The 21,149-nt window shown below is 52.2% G+C and overlaps 1 protein-coding gene across 5 annotated transcripts in view; it reads right to left on the minus strand.

Annotated features, from left to right (window-relative positions):
• RPS6KA1 (ribosomal protein S6 kinase A1) overlaps positions 1-21,149 on the minus strand; it is a 45,634-nt gene that overhangs the window by 7,756 nt on the left and 16,729 nt on the right. For all 5 annotated transcript variants that reach the window (XM_054499041.2, XM_063657956.1, XM_054499049.2 and 2 more), the window contains 15 exons: positions 20,707-20,823; positions 20,420-20,501; positions 16,194-16,274; positions 15,949-16,028; positions 13,988-14,094; positions 13,235-13,272; positions 12,748-12,890; positions 12,265-12,335; positions 11,861-11,949; positions 10,768-10,832; positions 10,397-10,499; positions 8,308-8,438; positions 6,397-6,522; positions 6,114-6,203; positions 5,585-5,743 (listed from right to left, as the gene is read on the minus strand). In XM_054499041.2, the coding sequence (XP_054355016.1) occupies positions 5,585-5,743; positions 6,114-6,203; positions 6,397-6,522; positions 8,308-8,438; positions 10,397-10,499; positions 10,768-10,832; positions 11,861-11,949; positions 12,265-12,335; positions 12,748-12,890; positions 13,235-13,272; positions 13,988-14,094; positions 15,949-16,028; positions 16,194-16,274; positions 20,420-20,501; positions 20,707-20,823 (1,482 nt within the window). The remainder of the gene's footprint in view (positions 1-5,584; positions 5,744-6,113; positions 6,204-6,396; positions 6,523-8,307; positions 8,439-10,396; positions 10,500-10,767; positions 10,833-11,860; positions 11,950-12,264; positions 12,336-12,747; positions 12,891-13,234; positions 13,273-13,987; positions 14,095-15,948; positions 16,029-16,193; positions 16,275-20,419; positions 20,502-20,706; positions 20,824-21,149) is intronic.

Consider the following 21,149-nt stretch of genomic DNA (forward strand, 5'->3'; position numbering starts at 1 on the left):
GGAGAATCGCTTGAGCCCAGGAGTTTGAGGCCAGCCTGGGCAACATGGTAAGACCCTGTCTCTACAAAAAAAAATTTAAAAATTAGCCAGGTGTGGTGGCACACCTGTAGTCCTAGCTATGCGGGGTGCAGGTTGCCGAGGAGGGAGGATCACTTGAGCCTGGGAGGTCAAGGCTGCAGAGCCATGATCTTGCCACTGTACTCCAGCTGGGGTGACAGAGTGAGACCCTGTCTCAAAAAAAAAAAAAAAAAAAGAGTTAATATGTAAAATGCACAGAACCCCGCCTGGCCTGTGGAAACTGGCACATGTCGTTAGCTGCCATTAGCAGCAGTGGCAGCAGCATCTTCAGGAGCAGCGTGAGAGGATGTGCATTTAGGCACCTGTGACCAGCCAAAAAAGAGGCGAAGTTGTTCTAAGTGAATCATCTGGTTAAAGGGAGAAGCCCTCTCTATTATAGAGTCCACAACCTTATAGAAACAACATAGAGGGAGCCTGGCGACTTAAGAAGACTCCACATATTAAATCATGAACTCCTGCCACATAGGATGCAAAGGAAAGACAACCAATTTTTAAAAATGGACAAAAGACTTGAAGAGGCATTTCATAAGAGGCTGTCCAAATGGCAATAAACATATGAAGAGGTCCTCAACTTCATTAAACATCAGAAAAATGCAAATTAAAACTATAATGAGCCGGGCGCGGTGGTTCACGCCTGTAATCCCAGCACTTTGGAAGGGTGAGGTGGGCGGATCACCTGGGGTCAGGAGTTCGAGAACAGCTTGGCCAACATGGTGAAACCCTGTCTCTACTAAAAATACAAAAAAATTAGCTGGGTGTGGTGGGTGCACGCCTGTAATCCCAGCTCCTCAGGAGGCTAAGGTAGGAGAATCACTTGAACCCAGGAGGTAGAGGTTGCAGTGAGCCGAGATCGCACCACTGCACTCCAGCCTGGGCGACAAAGCGAGACTCTGTCTCAAAAAAAAAAAAAAAAGCTACAATGAGATACCACTCCACACCCACCAGAATGGCAATGATTGAAGAGATTAAAAATACCAACGTTGGCAAGTACCAGAACTCTCACACACTTCTGTTGGGAGTGTAAATTAGCAAAAGCACTCTAGAAAACTGTTTGGCAATATCTGCTAAAGACGAACACACAAACACTCTGACCCAGCAATTCCATTGCTAGGTGTACAATCAACAGACAGAATGTCACAACAGCATTATTTGTAACAGTCAAAAATCTAGTAACCATCTGGTGTCTATTGACAGGAGAATGGACAATTATACATACAGTAGAGTTGTACACAGCAATGAAATGAATGAACAGCAGCCACAAAACAATGTGGATGGATCTCAAAGACAACACTGAATGGCAGAAGCCAGATACAAAAGAGAAAGTTTGTATGAAACTCGAAAACGGGGCCGCGCCTGTAATCCCAGCACTTTGGGAGGCCGAGACCGGTGGATCACTTGAGGTCAGGAGTTTGAGACCAGCCTGGCCAACATGGTGAAATCCCGCGTCTACTAAAAATACAAAAATTAGCTGGATGTGGTGGCAGGTGCCTGTAATCCCAGCTACTTGGGAGGCTGAGACAGGGGAATTGCTTGAACCTGGGAGGCAGAGGTTGCAGTGAGCCAAGACCATGCCATTGCACTCCAGCCTGGGCAAGAAGAGCAAAACTCCGTCTCAAAAAAAAAAAAAAAAAGAAAAGAAAAGAAAAAAATAAATTCAAAAACGGGCAAAATGAACCTACTAGAATTTAGCTTAGAATGGTTATCCTCAGGTGGGGGGTGCTCCAGGGGAACTGGAGATGCTTTGTTTATTGAGCTGGGTACTGGTTACACAGGTGTATTCACTTTTTGAAAATTTATTGACTTGTCTGTTATGATTTGTGCACTTCTCGGTGTTCATGCAATGCTTCAATACAAAGATAATATTCAAACAAACAGGGGTCCCAGTGGACTCTGCTCCCTGGTCATCCCCTTCCCATCCCTCAGCTCCTGTGGGATTCCCAGCTTACAGACCACAGCTACTGCTGCCGACAAACCAACCCAGAGTATCCCCTCCAAATACCTCAACAAGAAGAGCTTCCCATTCCTCATCATCTGCCCCAGTATTAGTAAAGAGCCAGAAACTTTGGAGACACATACACTCCTAACTTCAGGAAGGAGATGACTTCCTCCAACAACATCCTCACCAAGTGGTTATCTATACTTGGAGCTTTGCACATCCCTAGTGGAAGGGGCTCACTGCCTCTGGAGGCAGCTCCCCTCTTCAGAAAGTTCCTCCTTACTTTTAGCTTCAGGTGACCCATGGGTAGACTGGCTTGCCTGTCTTCCAAACCTTTTTAAGTTTAACGAGTACTCACTTAAGAACAAAACAGAAAAAAGGAAACACATTTACTCTCTGACCTGACATGTTTAAATATTAGTGTATTGCACTGGCATTTCAAAAACCAAAGCCACTTCAAACATGACAATTAAAAGCACAGGGGGTAAGCAAATTGGAGCTTTGGTTAAGAGGTAAAGTTCTTTTTTACGGAATTTCCCCTAAAAAATTAGACATAATTAGGCATCGCCATTTTCACAACCTTAATGAAATACTCAACTCATGCAAGATTCTGAAAGGATGAAACCATTAGATGAGGATCTTTACAATAAGGAGATCGGACGGCTACCACCTGCCATGGTTAAAGGTGGGCAGCGTGGCCGGGCGTGGTGGCTCATGCCTGTAATCCTAGCTCTTTGGGAGGCCGAGGCGGGTGGATCACAAGGTCAGGAGATCGAAACCATCCTGGCTAACACGGTGAAACCCCCTCTCTACTAAAAATACAAAAAATTAGCTAGGTGTGGCGGTGTGCGCCTGTAGTCCCAGCTACTCGGGAGGCTGAGGCAGGAGAATGGCGTGAACCTGGGAGGTGGAGCTTGCAGTGAGCTGAGATCGTGCCACTGCACTCCAGCCTGGGCGACAGAGCGAGACTCCGTCTCAAAAATAAATAAATAAAATAAAATAAAATAAAATAAAAAAAGGTGGGTAGTGTGACACTGTGCACTCGTGGATGTGATGCACTGTGAAGTGTACCTCCATAGATTGGATGACCTTGGCCTCTTTTTATTTTTTTTTTTATTTTTTATTTGAGACAGGGTTTTGCTCTGTCATCCAGACTGGAGTGCAGTGGTGTGATTTCAGCTCACTGCAACCTCTGCCTCCCAGGTTCAAGTGATTCTCGTGCCTCAGCCACCAGAGTAGCTGGGATTACAGGCATGGGCCACCATGCCCGGCTAATTTTTGTATTTTTGGTAGAGATGGGGTTTCACCATATTGGCCAAGCTGGTCTTGAACCCCTGGCCTCAACTGATCTGCCCACCTTGGCTTCCCAAAGTGCTGGGATTACAGGCATGAGCCACCATGCTCGGCCCAACCTTAGCCATCTGAACCTCATTCCCATCCCCCCAAAAAAGCTGAAGCTAATAATGATGTTAGAGCAACTTGCAGTTTACAGGAAATATAGGCAATGGAGAAATAATGTAAATGATCCAGGAGGCAGCCGACAGACAAATTCAGAATGTGAGACATTCCACAGAACTCATATACGATATGTCAGTGGCATAAAAAAGGGAGGTCTAATTGTGGAGGCGACATGGGTGTACACATTTAACAAAATTCATCAGAATGTACCCTTGAAATCTACTGTGTGCAAATTTTCCTCCAGTTTTTAAAAAAAGAAAAGAGGCTGGGTAAGGTGGCTTACACCTGTAACCCCAGCACTTTGGGAGGCCGAGGTGGGCAAACCACTTGAGCTCAGGAGTTCAAGACCAGCCTGGGCAACAAGCTAAAACCCCATCTCTACAAAAAATACAAAATTAGCCAGGTGTGGTGGTGTGTGCCTGTGGTCCCCGCTATTTGGGAGGCTGAAGTGGGAGGATCACTTGAGCCCAAGGAGGTAAAGGCTGCAGTGAACTGCGATTGTGTCACTGCATTCCAGCCTGGGCAACAGAGTGAGACCCTGTCTCAAAAAAAAAGGGGAGAGATTTACCAACTGAATGAAATGTGTGGAACTTACAGGTATTCTAATTTCAATAAACCAGTCAAAAAAGACATTTTTGAAAGGACAATAGGGGGCCGGGAGTGGTAGCTCACACCTGTAATCCCAGCACTTTGGGAGGCCGAGGAGGGTGGATCACCTGAGGTCAGGAGTTTGAGACCAGCCTGGCCAACATAGTGAAACCCCATCTCTACCAAAAATACAAAAAAATTAGCCAGGCGTGGTGACAGGTGCCTCTAATCCCAGCTACTCGGGAGGCTGAGGCAGGAGTCACTTGAACCCGGGAGGCAGAGGTTGCAGTGAGCCAAGATCGTGCCACTGCACTCCAGCCTGGGCGACAAGAGCGAGACTCCATCTCCAAAAAAAAAAAAAAGGATGATAGGGGAAATGTGTCTATGGACTGGGTACTATGTGAAAACAAGTTAACAACCTCATACACCAAGACCTGGACTCAGCCAGGTGGATTCATAGCCTGCATTCTTAACCCCTATTTTGTCTGATCAGATGCACCCTAAAACATTATCTCATGCAGAGAGAAGCTAATGCTACTGTTTTGGGCTTTAATCCACTGTAATGAACTTTCCTACCTCACCGTCATCTAGTGCTCACCTGCCTTGTGCAGTAATAAAGGCCAAACTCTGCCATTTGGACCTACACCTCTTCTGCAGTCCCTGCTACGTTTCCAGCAGAATTTCCTCCTGCATCCATTTCCTCTGCCTTAGCAACTGAACCCACAGTCAAATTCACCTCCCTGAAGCCTTGCAGCTCCCCCATGGTGACCCTGCCGCTTCCTAACTCAAAAGCCACTCCCCACCTAACTTCTTCAGTCTGAAATTTTTCCATTCTCCCCTGGCTATGTGATATTGAGCAAATGAACTTTCATCTCTGAGCGCCGGTCTTCTTACCTGTGAAGTGGGGCCAGTAACAGCATCTATCTCAGAGTTGTTGTGAAAATCAATTGAGATAATGTAAATCTTATTTATGTATTTATTTATTAGATAGAGTTTCGCTCTGTTGCCCAGGCTGCAGTGCAATGGCGTGATCTTGGTTCACTGCAACCTCCACCTCCCAGATTCAAGCCATTCTCCTGCCTCAGCCTCCCAAGTAGCTGAGATTACAGGTGCCCGCCACCATACCCAGCTAATTTTTTTGTATTTTAGTAGAGATGGGGTTTCACCATGTTGACCAGGCTGGTGTCAAACTCCTGACCTCAAGTGATCCACCCGCCTTGGCCTCCCAAGTTGCTGGGATTACAGGCGTGAGCCACCACACCTGGCCTGGAAACTTCCTCTTATGCTAAACCTTACCATGGTGCCTGGCACACAGTAGATACTGAATAACTTTCCATACCTTCCCTTTCACAATTGGCCACATCTTTCCCTCCCTCCTTTGCATGCATCCACCTACCCAGCCCTAGTGTCCCCTCAGTTTGGCTAGCTGGAGGCTGCCATTCCTGGGCCAGCATGTGGTTCATGTTCTCTGCTGATGATATGACCCTTGGCATCCCCCTACTGCCTCCCCGAATCCAGACTCACCCCCTGTGAGTGCAGATACTCCACAGTTTTGCTGATGGTGTGCAGGACAAAGCTGGCCTCCCGCTCCGAGAAGAACTTCTGCCGCAGGATCTTGTCCAGCAGCTCCCCACCCCGCATCAGCTCTGTCACCAGGTACACGTGTTTGCCATCATCATACACCTGCCGAAGACCTCACCATCAGGCTCTTCTCCCCAGTGTCAGGCCTGGGCCCCCTGGTCAGCAGCGCCCCAGAGCAGGGAAGAATGACATGAGCCTTAGGCAGGTGTTCTGCTTGCTCTTCAGTGGCCCTTCCCTCCCCAAAAGAAGGATGCTGACACTGGTCCCCTGATATGCAAGAAGGTCCTCAGAAAATGTCTGAGTCTGAAGGAGGGCTCTTGGGGTATGGGCAGACTGAAGGGACCAAGGGACCTCCTTCCCCTCCACATGACCACTGGAAAGAGGATGAGAAGTCAAAGGAATGGCAACCCTGAGACAAATCCTGAGAGTCTAGTTCCTGGTCCCCACCCCAGTCTTAAGGACCCCCACTCACATCTTTCAGAGTGATGATGTTGGGGTGCTGGCCGTACCGCAGAAGAATCTCAATCTCTTCTGAAGGATCCCGCTTGCTCTTATCAATGACCTGAAGAAAGGGGGTACATGTGGCAGTGTCAGGGTGACAGGGTCCAGGGTCCTTCCCGGCCATGGAGCAGGCCAGGAGGTCTCGGCCACACACCTTTCATACATCTGCAGAGCTCAGGCACCACCCCTCCCCACCAGACGGGGACCTGCCCCCAACCCGGCAGCCTTGGCCGAGACGTGGTCAGGAGGCCCACCTTGACAGCATACTCCATGTTGGTGGCCTTGTGGACACAGCGCTTGCACTCAGAGTAGGAGCCCACACCAATTGTCTCCTTTACCACGTAGCCGTCGCTAAAAACCAGATTCTTCCCATGCAGTTGCTGTAGGAGACCAAAAATTGTGGCTGACCCCTGGCTCCAGAGTGCTAGGGGTCATCCCCCAGCACCCAAGGTCTTGGCTCAGTAGAGACAGCACCAGGGAAGGGCCAGGAGACTTGGGGTAGAGTGTTGGCCATGCGACTGCAGGTGACAGCCTGCCCCTCTCTGGGCCTCAGTTTTCTATTCTATATAATGGGCATACTTGCTGGCTCCCAGCCTGCCTGGACTGCAGCCTGTGGTCAGAGGGCAGTGTAGGGAGTGGGCAACAGGGTCACAACACACATGGAGAGGACTTTAGTTCTGAAAAGCCTGGGCAGGCCTGGGAGGCACGCAGGAGCCCTGAGCTGAGTTCCAGCTGTGCCACTAAGTATGGCTTTGAGTGACCCGCCTCCCTTTCTGGGGTATCACAGCTCAACTCATGGGGTGTCTCAAGGTTCTGGGACATCAGACATAGCAATGCTGAATGGTGCTTAGTGTGTGCTGTGTGCCAGGCACTATTCTAAGCACTTTCATCAGGTGACTGCATGCCCCACGGCCAGCCCTGGCTTGTGCGTGTGGTCCTTGCATCCAGTCTGATTTAATATTTGTCCTGGACTAAGATGTCCCAGTTTGGAAAGTAAATCACATAGTCACCTTAACTTTATTTTTTATTTTATTTATTTATTTTTTGAGACAGAGTCTTGTGCTGTTGCCCAGGCTGGAGTGCAGTGGTGCGTTCTCAGCTCACTGCAACCTCTGTCTCCCAAGTAGCTGGGACTATAGGCACGCGCCAACACAGCCAGCTGATTTTTGTATTTTTAGAGATGGGGTTTCACCATGTTGGCCAGATGGGTCTGTTTAAATTCCTGGCCTCAAGCAATCCACCCTCCTTGGCCTCCCAAAGTGCTGGGATTACAGGCATGAGCCACCGTGCCCAGCCCACATTAACTTTACATGTATTAACTCTAATAATCCTCATAACAGCTCTATGGAGGAAGCTTCTATCATTTCCCCCGTTTACAGATGAGGAAACTGAGGCACGAGGAAAGGAGTATCTCATCCAAAGTCCATTATCTGGTCGGGTGCTCATGTCTGTAATCTCAGCACTTTGGGAGGCTGAGGTGGGCAGATCACTTGAGGTCAGGAGTTTGACACCAGCCTAGCCAACATGGTAAAATCCCACCTCTACTAAAAATACAAAAAAAAAAAAAAAAAAAAAAAAAATTAGTGGGGTGTGGTGGTGTACATCTATAGTCCCAGCTATTCGGGAGACTGAGGCAGGAGAATTGTTTGAACCTGGGAAGTGGAGGCTGTAGTGAGCTGAGATTGTGCCACTGCACTCCAGCCTGGGCAACAGAGCAAGACTACGTCTCTAAAACAAACAGAAAACCCCAAAGTCCATTGTCTTGTGAATCTGGAACCCATGCAATGAGCTCCACAGTCTACATTCTTGCCTCTCAACCTGAAACTTTCATGAGGCAGTAGAAGTGGGGAACAAGTGTGAAGAGATACAAGTCCTTTGCTACCCTTATGCCAGAGATACGACAGTCACTCGGCACCACCACCCTGGGCACCTCTTGACATGTACCCAGACCCTGGCTCTGTGCTGGGAAATGTATACCCATATCATCATCCAATTATCAGGGCCACTGTGTGAGGTGGGCCTTACTGTCCCTGTTTTATGTTGGAGGCCCTACGGATCCCACAGTGGCATGAGGGTATGAACCTGGTTCTGTCCAACTCAGAGCCTGTGTACTCAGCCATTCTTTAGAAAAGGATAATGGAGCAGCAGCCCCCTGCTCCCCTCACCTGTACCACCGAGTGCAGGGGTGCCTGCGGGGCACGAGGCTTGCCGTCGTCCTCCATCAGGCCGGTGGCCACGAAGCTGAAGCCCCGGAACAGCTGATGGGCCCCAGCGCTGGGGGGGATGCCTGGGGAATCTGTACGGATGGGAGGGGAATGTGAGGGTACCTGAGGAGGTCCCCTTGACCCTGAGGCAGCTCAGCAAATGGGGAGCACAGGGCCTCCAGACCTGCCTCAGGGGCTGGCCGTGGCGGGAGCCTGCAGAGGGCCTGTCCAACACAGGCCTTAGCCCAACTGCTCATATGTGTTTAGACCAGTCCAGTCCTGTTGCATGAGGAACAAAAAAGACTCTCACATCCACCTCCATCCCAGGCCAAGACAGTTCATCCCTTCCTGGATGCTTCCTCCCCAGCTTCCCCGTCTTATGTCAGCCCCTTCAGGTCCATCTCTGCACAGCAGCTAGAGGGAAGGTTCCAACCACAAATCTGCCACCCTGCTCACACCTTTCGAAGGTTCCCCTCTGCCTACAGGAGTAAGCCCAGCTCCTGAGTCTGGCAATTGAGGGCCTTGTGATCCTCGCCTCCTCTCTCTCCATAGCACAGCTGAGCCACGTTGGACTTCTCAGATCCTTAGAGGGGTCTCTGAGCCCTTGCACACACTGTTCCCCTTAACTAGATAATCCACTCCTTGCCTATCCTTCAACACTCAGCTCACACGCTCCCTCCTCTGAGAAGCCTTGCCTGATGCTGCTCCTCCGGCCCCTGACTCCTATGAAGCTGCACTTGTCACGCTGCCCAGCGGACTGCTTGGAGAAGTGCTGTCTCTGTCATCAGAGGTGTGCAAGTGCAGTGAGAAAAGCACCCCCTTGTGGATCACCTGAGGTCAGGAGTTCGAGACCAGCCTGGCCAACATGGTGAAACCCCATCTCTACTAAAAATACAAAAATTAGCCAGGCGTGCTGGCACATGCCTGTAATCCCAGCTACTCGGGAGGCTGAGGTAGGAGAATCTCTTGAACCCAGGAGGCGGAGATTGCAGTAGGCTGAGATCATGGCATTGCATTCCAGCCTGGGCAAGAGAGTGAGACTCCATTTTGAAAAGAGGAGAGGAGAGGGGAGGGGAGGAGAGGGTAGGGGAGGGGAGGAGAGGGGAGGGGAGGGGAGGAGAGGAGAGGGGAGGGGAGGGGAGGAGAGGGGAGGAGAGGAGAGGGAAGGGGAGGGGAGGGGAGGAGAGGAGAGGGAAGGGGAGGGGAGGGGAGGAGAGGAGAGGGAAGGGGAGGGGAGGGGAGGAGAGGAGAGGGAAGGGGAGGGGAGGGGAGGAGAGGAGAGGGAAGGGGAGGGGAGGGGAGGAGAGGAGAGGGAAGGGGAGGGGAGGGGAGGAGAGGAGAGGGAAGGGGAGGGGAGGGGAGGAGAGCGGAGGGGAGGGGAGGGGAGGGGAGGAGAGAAGAAAAGCACCCCCTCTCCTAAAACATGCCCTTATAGGAGGCTTCCCAGAACATTCCACCCCACACCCACTGTCAATATCTGGCCAAAAAGTTAGGATTCACCAGGTTCCTTCCCAGAAGCTCCCTCACTGGCTTCTTGTAGCAACCTCAGGGAATGAGTGGGTTTGTGGCTGCGCCCTTGTTCCAGATAAGTACACGGAGGCCCGGCAGTCAGGGCAGCCAAAGCTGATTCCCATGCGCGTCCCTGACCTATGGGCACTGTCACCTCTGCTCGGCCTCCACACAGTGTGGCTGGGTCAGATTCTTTCTCCCTGACATGATGATAAGCCTGATGTGTTTGGTCTTCCCAGTGGGCTGGAAGGTGCCCCAGGCAGGGGTCCTGGCTTTTCTACTGTGGCCTTCACCACCCACACATCCCCACTCCCACTCTCTCACCAGACACAGAGACCCACAGAGCCCCATAGTGAGAGAGTCGGGCGGAGTGAGACAGGGACAAAGTCAGAGTCCCACGGAGCCAGAAACTCACCCGCCTGCCCACCCACACACCTTGGCCTGTCAGTGTCCCTGACTATCTCTGCCCCCCAAGCTGCCACTGACTCCCGGCTTCCCTCCTGTACCAGCCCAAGACAGACAAAACAGATAAGGGACGCACCCTTGGGTGTGCGGGATGTGAACTCAGTGTCAAAGTAGAAGGTGTCATCAGGCTGAGCCACTGCTGGCTTGAAGGGTGGCTTGATCTCACGACGATATAGCTTCTGCACAGTGGGGCGGGCACTCTGGTCACCACAGCATCCTCAACAGCCCACCAGGAGCCCCATGCAGGAGGAGGTGCTGGGCTTGGAACATAGGCCATGTTGCCCAGCTCTCAAAATCGCTTGCCCTCGGGAGGCCAGCCCTTGTCTTCAAGGGCAGGCTGTGACCCTCTGCTCCTGTGTCTGGGGCCCTCGCTGGCAGCGGCTCCCCTCCCACCACCCCTCCTGTGTCCAAGATGGCCGGAGCCCTGGTGTGGGTGGACACACTCACATTCCAGTCAATGGTGGAGTAGAAGACATGCCGCTTGATTTCCTCTGCCCCATCAGGGCCGGAGCCTGAAAGAGCCCAAATGAAGGGTCTGTCCCTGGCTGGCACAAGTCCCATATATTACCCTGCCCACCAAGCAGCCTCACAGGGCTCTGGGACCAGCTGCTGGAGCAGAGGGGAAAATGGGCTCACTCTGCCTGAAATCTACCCAGCCATCACCCTAAGGCCTGTCACCTACTCAGCATTTTCCACTTTCTGGAGCTTCTGATGAAGAAGTTCCAATGTACTAGTGGGAGGAGGAAGGCCCAGAGACTTTAGGCAACTTCTCCAAAGCCACACAGTCAGAACAGAAGCTGAGCTTGTTCTGAGACCTACAGAGAGCCCCACATCATTCCAAGGCAAGCCTCTTCTCTGTTCCTCTTATCCCATTGACCTTTTTAATCATAGGACAGGCTGTCACTCCATTCGACCCCAGGGGCCTTGACTGGACCTTACACAGCTGGTCATGGACCAGATGAACCCAGGAGCCAGGGAAGCTAGCACACACTGGACACCTACTACGTGCCGGCATGTTCACGCAACCTCATTTCATCAACAGAGCCCTGAAGCAAGCTTGGGATCATCATCTCCCATTGAGACGAGGAACCTGGGGTACAGAGAGGTGAAGTCACCTGCCCGGGGTCACTTAGTTCATAAGTGGCCTCATTCGTTTAACAAATATTTATAGAGGGACTGTTTCGTGCCAGGCAGTGGGGACCTGACACAGAGCCGGGATTGGGACCTGTGCCTTCTGACTCCTGAGCTCGTGCTATTTCTCTTGTGCCAGCAGCCTTGGCGGAGAAGCTGTGTGGGGGCCTCTGTCCTTGTCCCCAGAGGGAGTAGGGATGACTCAGTTCCTGCCTTCCCCCTACACACAGGTCAACTCCCCCCTCCACAACACCACACATGGAGCCAGAAGGCAGGGTGGCCCGCGGCATTGTCTGCCCACACAAAGGACAACGGCCCCTTTCAGCCCAGATGTGGCCCTGTGGCCTAGGCTGCAGCTGTACCCGGCTCCCCATCGCCACATCCCCTCCCCTGAGCTGGGGCTGCTTACCGAGCCGGTTGGCAGGATTCCGCTTGAACAGGGCCCGCAAGAGGCTCTGGGCTTCAGTACTCAGAAACTGGGGCATGCCTAGCTTCGCCCTGAAACAGCCCCCAGGACTCATCAAGGCTGAGCCCCGCCCCAGAGGCCCCATCTCCCCCGCTCCCTGTCCAGATCTAGCTCCCAGCTCAGTCTAGACAAGCCATCCACTAATTCACTTCCCAAAGGCTTCAGGGATCCCACCCACAGGCCCCCATGGATGAAAGAGGGGCTCTGGAAGGTATAATGTTTAACCCAGAGGAGAGTCTCATTAGAGAGAGAATCTGGGGCAGGGACAGGGTAATAATATTCTGACCCCCAAACTGGGGCTGGGGCTTGGAGGAGTCCATTGTTATCAGGGCAGGGCTGGGGCTTACTTCAGAATCAATGTCATGGTCTCCTTCCGGTCCTTCCCCTGGAAGGGCAGGGAGCCCGTCAGCATCTCAAACTGCAGAGGACAAGGGTCTATTCAGGCTCTGATCCCTGTCTCCGACACACCTCCCGCCTCCTCCCAATCAGGCCCCTCTGCCCTAGTCCCAGGATTCTTGCTGATACATCCAAGTCAGCCTGGAGCAAGAATTATGTCCGTCCCTCTTGCTTCTGCCAACCAGACCACCAGGAGCAGTGGTGGGGGCACGAGGCTGGGGAGAAGGCCTGCACTGGGTTAGGCGCATCCCAGGTGGGGTCAAGCCTGGGATCCTTCCAAGGAAGAAAACTGCAGGTGCATATAGGGTGAGGCCAGCTTAGCTGTGAGAGGAGACTGGGAGAGCCCTAGAGATGATCAACCCCCTCACTGTACAGATGGGGAGATTGAGGCCAGAGGCTTGGGCTGGATCCTTTACCCCTGTCTGGGCACTCACCATCAACACCCCATAGGACCACCAATCCGCACTGTGGGAGTGGCCCTGGCGGTTGACGACCTCGGGGGCCATGTACTCCACTGTCCCGCAGAAAGAATAGGCCTTCTTCTCGTGGTCAATGGCCTCCTTGCTCAGGCCAAAGTCTACAGCAAGGAGGGCAGGAGGACACACCTCAGGACCCCTGCCTTCCTTGCTGCCACCCTTTGCACATCCAACCCCCGTGCCCAGAGGCCAGAAGGCATCACCCCCATGACACTCAGGAGGAAGCTAAGGCCCAGAGAGGTCAGGTGACTTGCCCAGCATTACACAATGAGGGGCTGGGATTCCAACTGAGGGTGTTCCAAGTCTGAGGCCTGAGTTTTTCACCACTTCCAAGTAACTGGCACAGCTTCTCGGGAAGAATGAGCCCCCAGCACTCAGCCGAGAACTATCATGACCTTGTCCTGCCCTCCCCTGGGGCCCGAGGGGGCAGGCGCCCTCCACTCACCAGTGAGTTTGATGTGGCCCTCCTCATCCAGAAGGATGCTGTAATAGAGGAATGGGGGTCAGGGCCCCTCAGCTGTGGCCGTGTGGGTGGTGGTGTCACCACAGGGCTGTGGGAGTTGGGCTCAGCCCAGAGGAGGTGCTCCACCCAGTTCTCTCTGATGACTGGGCGGGTGTTGCAGGGTGGTAGCAGTGCCACGCAGGGGTGTTGCCTATCTTTTTTGCTAATCCTTGAAGCAACTGTGTGAGGCAAGTACTATTAGGGCCCCGTTTTGCTAATGGGAAAACTAAGGCTCAGGGCAGTTAAGTAGCTCTACAGTCATTGAGCTAGTAGGTCTAGCTAGTAGGTGGAGACAGGATTTGAATACAGGGCTGCCTAACACTAAAGCCAGATCTTATTCCAACTCCCACCTGCCCCTGGCTCCTTAGTTATCATTTGAGGGTAGTTAGATATTAGGGAAAATTCTATAGGGCTTTATCAAGGAAAGACCTCTAAAGGTGGCATCTCAAATGTCACACTAGATTAGCAAAAAAAGATGGGCAACATTACCTGCATGGAAAGTACCTGGCCCTTGGTAATGGTAGCATTAGTGACAGGGCAGCTGGCACTACCACCCACCCCACTCACCCATTCCTCAGATTGCCCAAGAGAGGGGGGCGTTTCTGGAGAAAGCCATGCCCACCCACCTCAGGATGGCCCTGTCCTAGAAGAGGCCTCCCCTGGGGAGGCTGGGATGGGGCTGGAGGCTTCACTCACTTCTCAGGCTTGAGGTCTCTGTAAATGATACCCAGGCTGTGCAGGTGATCCAGGCCCAGAGCCAGCTCGGCCAAGTAAAACTTCACATCCTCCTCCGTGAACATCACCTGCAAAAGATAGGAGGAGCCTTCAGCAGGGACCTCTTCTTCCTTAAGAGCTAGGACACTGGGCAGTCAGCAGCTTCCTGGTCCTGAAGGGTCACCCTGGGAGGACCCTTGGAAACCCCAGGCCATATAGCCTTCTCATCATACAAAGGATTTGAAGTATGAAATGCCTAATACGCAAGCCACTCATTGTGGCATCGTTCAGAAATAGAAGGGGTGGGAAACAGGCCTAGGGTCCAAGAGTAGAAGGCTGGAATCAGCTGTCTCCCCTGCATAATGGAGTGCTTTGCAGCCATGAACTAGAACAAGGAGTTTCTCCATGTTCTGATATGGAGTGAGCTCCAAGATATACTATCTTGAAAAAAGCAAGGTACAGAACAGTGTATACAGAATAGTAGTTTTTACATAAGGAAGTGGGGGTAGGAATAAACATATATCGGATTCGTTTGCAAAAGAAACATGGGAAAGTTAAATAAGAAACCAATAAAAATGTTTACCTATAGGTGGGGATAGAGGGGGCTGGGGTGGGAGGAAGACTTCTTCATGAATATTTTTCTTTCGAATCATGTAAATGTATTACCTATTCAAACATTAAAATCACAATTTAAGCCGGGCACGGTAGCTCACACCTATAATCCCAGCCAGCACTTTGGGAGGCTGAGGCAGGTGGATCACCTGAGGTTAGGAGTTCGAGACCAGCCTGGCCAACATGGAGAAACCCTGTCTCTACTAAAAATACAAAAATTAAGCAGGCGTGGTGGCATGCACCTATCATCCCAGGTACTCGGGAAAATATCAATTTAAGCCAGGCACGGTGGTTCACGCCTATAATCCCAGCCAGCACTTTGGGATGCTGAGGCAGGCGGATCACCTGAGGTCAGGAATTCGAGACCAGCCTGGCCAACATGGAGAAACCCTGTCTCTACTAAAAATACAAAAATTAACCAGGTGTAGTGGCGTGCACCTGTCATCCCAGCTACTCGGGAGGCTGAGGCAGGAGAATTGCTTGAACCCGGGAGGCGGAGGTTGCAGTGAGCTGAGACCCCACCACTGCACTCCAGCCTGGGTGACAAGAGCAAAACTCCATCTCAAAAAAAACAATTACAATAAAAAAAAAAAAAAGCTAGATTCTCTTTAAAGTTTGAATTGTACGAATGGTCTCATTTTCTAGCTCAAATCCTTTTTTTTTTTTTTTGAGACAGAGTCTCCCTCTGTCGCCAAGCTGGAGTGCAGTGGCGCAATCTTGGCTCACTGCAACCTCTGCCTCCTGGGTTCAAGTGATTCTTGTGCCTCCGCTTCCTGAGTAGCTGGGATTACAAGCACACTCCACCATACCCAGCTAATTTTTGTATTTTTAGTAGAGGCGGGGTTTCACCATGTTGGGCAGGATGGTCTCGATCTCCTGACTCCTGATCCGCCCGCCTCGGCCTCCCAAAGTGCTGGGATTACAGGCGTGAGCCACTGCGCCCAGCCTCAAATCCTTTTATGTTGGTTCAAAATCCTTTTGGATGACATATGCGAGATGACTGCTAAAGTCTCTGGCTCTCTGGGTGACTATGGGCTTCTCCCCTATCTTCAAACCTCTGCCCAGAGCAGCCCTGGAAGAAGGCAGGTGCGGAGGTGAGAGGAACCCTTAGCTCCCCGGAGTTTCCTTGGGAGAAACTCTCAGAGACCTTGCCAGCGTATGGCCTCCATTCCAGGGTGCGTGGTATTTCCTGGGCCAGGGGCTGCTAGGCAGGCCTGGGTGGTTCCAGGTTCAAGCCATACCAAACACATTCTGTACAGGGCCCTGGGATGGGAGGACTTGTCGTCCCCCAGCTCCATCCCAGGGCCCTCTGGCAGTAGATGTTAGCTCACCTCTTTTGAGAGCCGTGTGAAGAGGTCCCCACCACGCAGGAAGTCCAGAATGAGATAGAGCTTGCCCTCGGTCTGGAAGGCTGGGAAGAGGGAGAAAGGCAATGGTAGAGTCAGCAGGGCCTTATGATCTGCTTCTCCAGCCTGGCTCCCTTGGCCTGCCAGGCAGGCGGTGGGACAGCGTACAGACCACAGGCAAGGGCGAAGGATGGGTGGGGTAGGAGCTCAGGCAGGGCCTGCAGCTTTACCATAGTGCAGCTTCACCACGAATGGGTGATTTACATCAGCCAGGATGTCTCTCTCCATCTTGGTCCGGACGCGGTCACGTACTGGCCAGATGAGAAAGGAAGTCACCAGTAGCCTAGACACTCAACACAGCCACTCCCAAGCCCCCGCTAAGGGATCTCTTTTCCACTTGTTCCTCCAGGCCTGAGCTCCCAAGGCCCCCTCACCCAGGGCTTTGGGGACACTCAATCCTCAGGTTTCTTCCTTCCCAGTCTGTTTCTGGCTCCTTGGCTGGCTCCTTACCCCCACCTCTCACAGCAGTGCCCACAGCTGGGGCATTGGCACCCTGCCCATATCTCTGGTCCCTTTTCCCACCAGGCCCCATCAAGACCTGTTAATCAGCCAGTCTGAGCAACCTGCTCCCCTAGGTTCTCTGCTTTGTCAGATCCTCAGACTTTGCCTCTGCACCTCCCCCTGGCATGCCTTCACCAGCCCTGCTTTCCATCTGGCATAAAAATTCCCAAATTCTAGTCTGGGGGCTGGTAAGAACGGCTACCTGGGCAGCTAGATCCCTGGCCCTAAAATCCTGATCTATGGGTCTGGGTGGGCACCCTTCATATATATATATATATTTTTTTTTTAAAGAATACAAGTTATTGGGCAGTTCTGATTCTCAGCAGGTTCTTTGACTCAGCTTAGGCCTCACCTTCTCCAGGAAGCACTCCTTAATTTGCCAAGCTGGGTTAGGGCCTTCTGGATTCCTACAGTGCTTGTGCTTCTCCTTTGGAGCACTTTTCTCTTTTTCAGGTTGCCTTCTAAATTTATTGAAGCCCACCAAGTATCACGTTTTATTGATTTCACTAGTCTGATTAGAACAGGCTTTTGGGCCAGGCGCAGTGGCTCATGCCTGTAATCCCAGCACTTTGGGAGGCCGAGGCAGGAGGATCACTTGAGGTCAGGAGTTCGAGACTAGCCTGGCCAACATGGTGAAACCCTGTCTCTATTAAAAATACAAAAATTGGGGCCAGGAGTGGTGGCTCACACCTCTAATCCTAGCACTTTGGGAGGCTGAGGCAGGCGGATCATGAGGTCAGGAGATCGAGACCATCCTGGCCAATGTGGTGAAACCCCATCTCTAGTAAAAAATACAAAAAATTAGCTAGTCTGGTGGCATGTGCCTGTAGTCCCAGCTACTCAGGAGGCTGAGGCAGGGGAATCTCGCTTGAACCCAGGAGGCGGAGGTTGCAGTGAGCCAAGATCGCGCCACTTCACTCCAGCCTGGTGACAGAGTGAGACTCCGTCTCAAAAAAAAAAAAAAAAAAAAAAAAAATTGGCTAGGCATGGTGGCTCATGCCTGTAATACTAGCACTTTGGGAGGCTGAGGAGGGCGGATCACCTGAAGTCAGGAGTTCGAGACCAGCCTGACCAACATGGAGAAACCCTGTCTCTACTAAAAATACAAAATTAGCTAGGCATGGTGGCGTGGGCCTATAATCCCAGCTACTCGTGAGGCCGAGGCAGGAGAATCACTTGAACTCGGGAGGCAGAGGTTGTGGTGAGCCGAGATTGCACCATTGCACTCCAGTCTGGGCAACGAGAGTGAAACTCCGTCTCAAAAAAGAAAAATATATATATACAAAAATTAGCCAGGCGCAGTGGCATGTGCCTGTGATCCCAGCTACTCAGGAGGCTGAGGCAGGAGAATCGCCTGAACCCGCGGAGCAGAGGTTGCAGTGAGCCGAGATCACACCACTGCACTCCAGTCTGAGCGACAGAGTGAGACTCCGTCTCGGGAAAGAAAAAAAAAAAACAAACAAAAAAAACCAGGCTTTTGGATTTGGCTGCCTAGGTTCATTTTGGGCACTGTGTTTCAACTAAGTTTATCACAATATTGACTACCCCTTGACTGAGACCTCTCATGTGGCCTTTGACTTTTTTTTTTAATGGGACAGGGTCTCACTCTGTCACCCAAGCTGGAGTGCAGTGGTGTGATCTCGGCTCTCTGCAACCTTTGCCTCCCAGGTTCAAGCGATTCTAGTGCCTCAGCCTCCCGAGTAGCTGGGATTACAGACACACCAAACCTGGCTCATTTTTTTTGTATTTTTAGTAGAGACAGGGTTTCACCATGGTGGCCAGGCTGGTCTTGAGCTCCTGACCTCAAATGATCCACCCACCCTGGCCTCCCAAAGTGCTGGGATTACAGGCGTGAGCCACCGCACCTGGCCTTGACTTTTATTAGAAGGAGAGGTGGAAGGCTAGGGAGTGCTTACTAAGACCAGACAAAATGTCTGAGCAATACACACAACGCAAAACTAAAGGCTTTTTTGGTCCATGTACTGGATTGGCAGTTTCCTCTCCAGCCTCATAGTCCCAAAGCCTTCACTAGTCCATCCATCTAGTATGAATTCTATTCATTCGTCACTGCCATTCCAGAATTGATGCTCACAGCTGCTTATCTTAGGAGATCTGGCCAATGTACTCCTCCTGCACGTCTTTCCGGAGTCTTGTTCAGGACACAATCCTTGGCCCTTGCTACAAGTAGAAGCTGCAGCTGCCTTCCAACACACCTTCCATGTCAGCACACAGGGCTGCAGGAGCTGGTCCCCTTCCTCTATTTTAATTTTTGTGTTTTCCTCATTCGACATGACAGGGACCACACCGGAGTTAACTATTTTGGTCACCTTACATTTTCTTTTTTCTTTGAGACGGAGTTTTGCTCTCATCGCCCAGGCTGGAGTATGGTGGCACGATCTTGGCTCACTGCAACCTCCACCTCCTGGGTTCAAGCAATTCTTGTGCCTCAACCTCCTGAGTAGCTGGGACTACAGGTGCATACCAGCAAACCCAGCTAATTTTTGTATTTTAGTAGAGACGGAGTTTTCCCATGTTGGCTAGGCTGGTCTCGAACTCTTGACCTCAAGTGATCCACTCGCCTCAGCCTTCCAAAATGCTGGGATTACAGGTATGAGCCAGGGCGCCCAGCTTACCTTACATTTTCAAACCACCTCTACACTTTAGTTCAGGCAAACAGTTTCTCCTTCCCAGGGTCCCCTTCCTCGACCATTTTTGGTCTAGAGAAATCCACTCATCCTCCAAGGCTTACTGCTCCTTAGGTGTCCCCTTGGCCTCTGGGCCCACCCTCTACGAGACTGCACCACCACTCCCAGCTCCCCAGCGCATCGGATATCCATGCACACCAGTCACAGCACTGGCTGCACCACACTGTCGGGTATGCTTAGCCTCTCCTGCCCAGCCTGTGAGCCCCTCACAGCAGGGACCCAGGCTTTTCATCTTTCTCCTCCCTCTGAAGCTGCCACCATACCTCCTGGGGGATGACTCCCATACCCACCAGGCTGGCCTTAGGATACCAAAGCCACCCATAACATCCTTAAGGCTGACGCCTCCTACTGCCCCCACTACCTCCCCAGCTAGGATTTGGCTCTGACTGGGATCAGAGGTGCACGCCACCACACCCAGCTCATTTCTTTGTATTTTTAGTAGAGACGGGGTTTCAACATGTTGGCCAGGTCTTGAACTCCTGACCTCAAATGATCCGCCCACCTTGGCCTCCCAAAGTGCTGGAATTACAGGTGTGAGCCACCGCGCCCGGCCTTGACTTTTATTTAAAAAGAGACTTGGTCGAGGAAGGGCACTTGGCTATGACTCTGCCGGGTCAGTGGTCACACAGGCTCCCAGGCCAAGTGGTCAGTATCCAACCCAAAGCCCACTATCAACCATCCTCACACCCTTTGTAAGTCCCCAGAACTCTAACCTTGGCTCGGGGCTCCCTTCTGAACCTCTCTGCCATCCAGCTCTGTGGCCCTGCCTGGACTCACCCTCTCTTGCCTGGCCCAGCTGCCTCCCTGGGCTCCCTGCCTCTTCACTCACGCCCTTCTCTCAGGCCCCTGAGTTAGGGGCCACAGAGGTCTCCCTCAGACTCTTCTAGCATCAACAGTCAGAATGCGTCTGCTTGATCAGCTTGGTAGTTGAGGGCCCCACCCCCTGACAAACACATTGCATTTACCCTATTACCACCTTCCAGACCTTCACAGCCAGTCACTGGCACTTGGCTTAGGGGGAGGGGGATTGGCTGGGGAGGGATGGCTGAGAAATAGGCCTGTTTCTCCACCTTTGAACTAGTTGCTCCTGAAGACAGAGCTGTCTCCCGTACCAGACCCAAGGCCCTTGAAGTCTGGGCTGCCTCCCTCAGCCAAACCTGGGTTCTGCACAGGGAGGTGTCCCCACTCACCTTTCAGCGTCGCCTTCTTCAGCACCTTCATAGCATACAGGTGCCCACTGTCAGGCCGGGTGACTTTCCGCACCAGGAAGACCTGAGAAGGCAGAGCGGGAAGCAGGGCAGAAGGTGGGAGAGGTCTGAGTCCAGGCTGACCTCTATCTTCTCTGAGCCCCAAGCTGACCTTTTTGCTCTCCCTGGGTACCAAGGTGACCTCTGATCCTTTGGGCCCCTAGGTGACCCTTGACCCCCACCTCTAACATGACAAGTGTTGCCTTCACAGCTACGGGCTCATGACTCACTTTGCCAAAGGATCCCTGGCCCAGAACCTTGAGGAGCTCGAAATGGGATGGATCAGCCTTCTCAGAGCCAGCCTTGACGTGGTGCGTGATGGAGATCTCCTTGAGGACGCCCTCATCCTGATGGAGGGACAGAGCTGGTGGGCATGGTGGGCCCCATCCAGGCAGCAGGAGGCTCCCCTGCCCAAGTCCATTCCCATCAGACCGCAGCAGATGGGACCTAAAGGCCCAACAGACAACTTCCCTGAAGGGCTAGCCTCCAGGGTCATTGATTTCAAAAGAGCCTCAAAGGCTGGGGAGGTCAAACCAGAACAGGCACCGCTCCTATTGCTCACAATGCTCTGCCTGGTTAGGCTCAAAGGGATGCCCAGGCATGGCCAGGCTGAGTCAACCCCAGGCTCTGGCTGAGACCCAGAGACCTGCCCCAGGTCCGCCCGTGGGGCTTC

This window comes from Pongo pygmaeus, chromosome 1 (assembly GCF_028885625.2).
Source record: "Pongo pygmaeus isolate AG05252 chromosome 1, NHGRI_mPonPyg2-v2.0_pri, whole genome shotgun sequence".
In the NCBI taxonomy this organism is placed as follows: domain Eukaryota; kingdom Metazoa; phylum Chordata; class Mammalia; order Primates; family Hominidae; genus Pongo; species Pongo pygmaeus.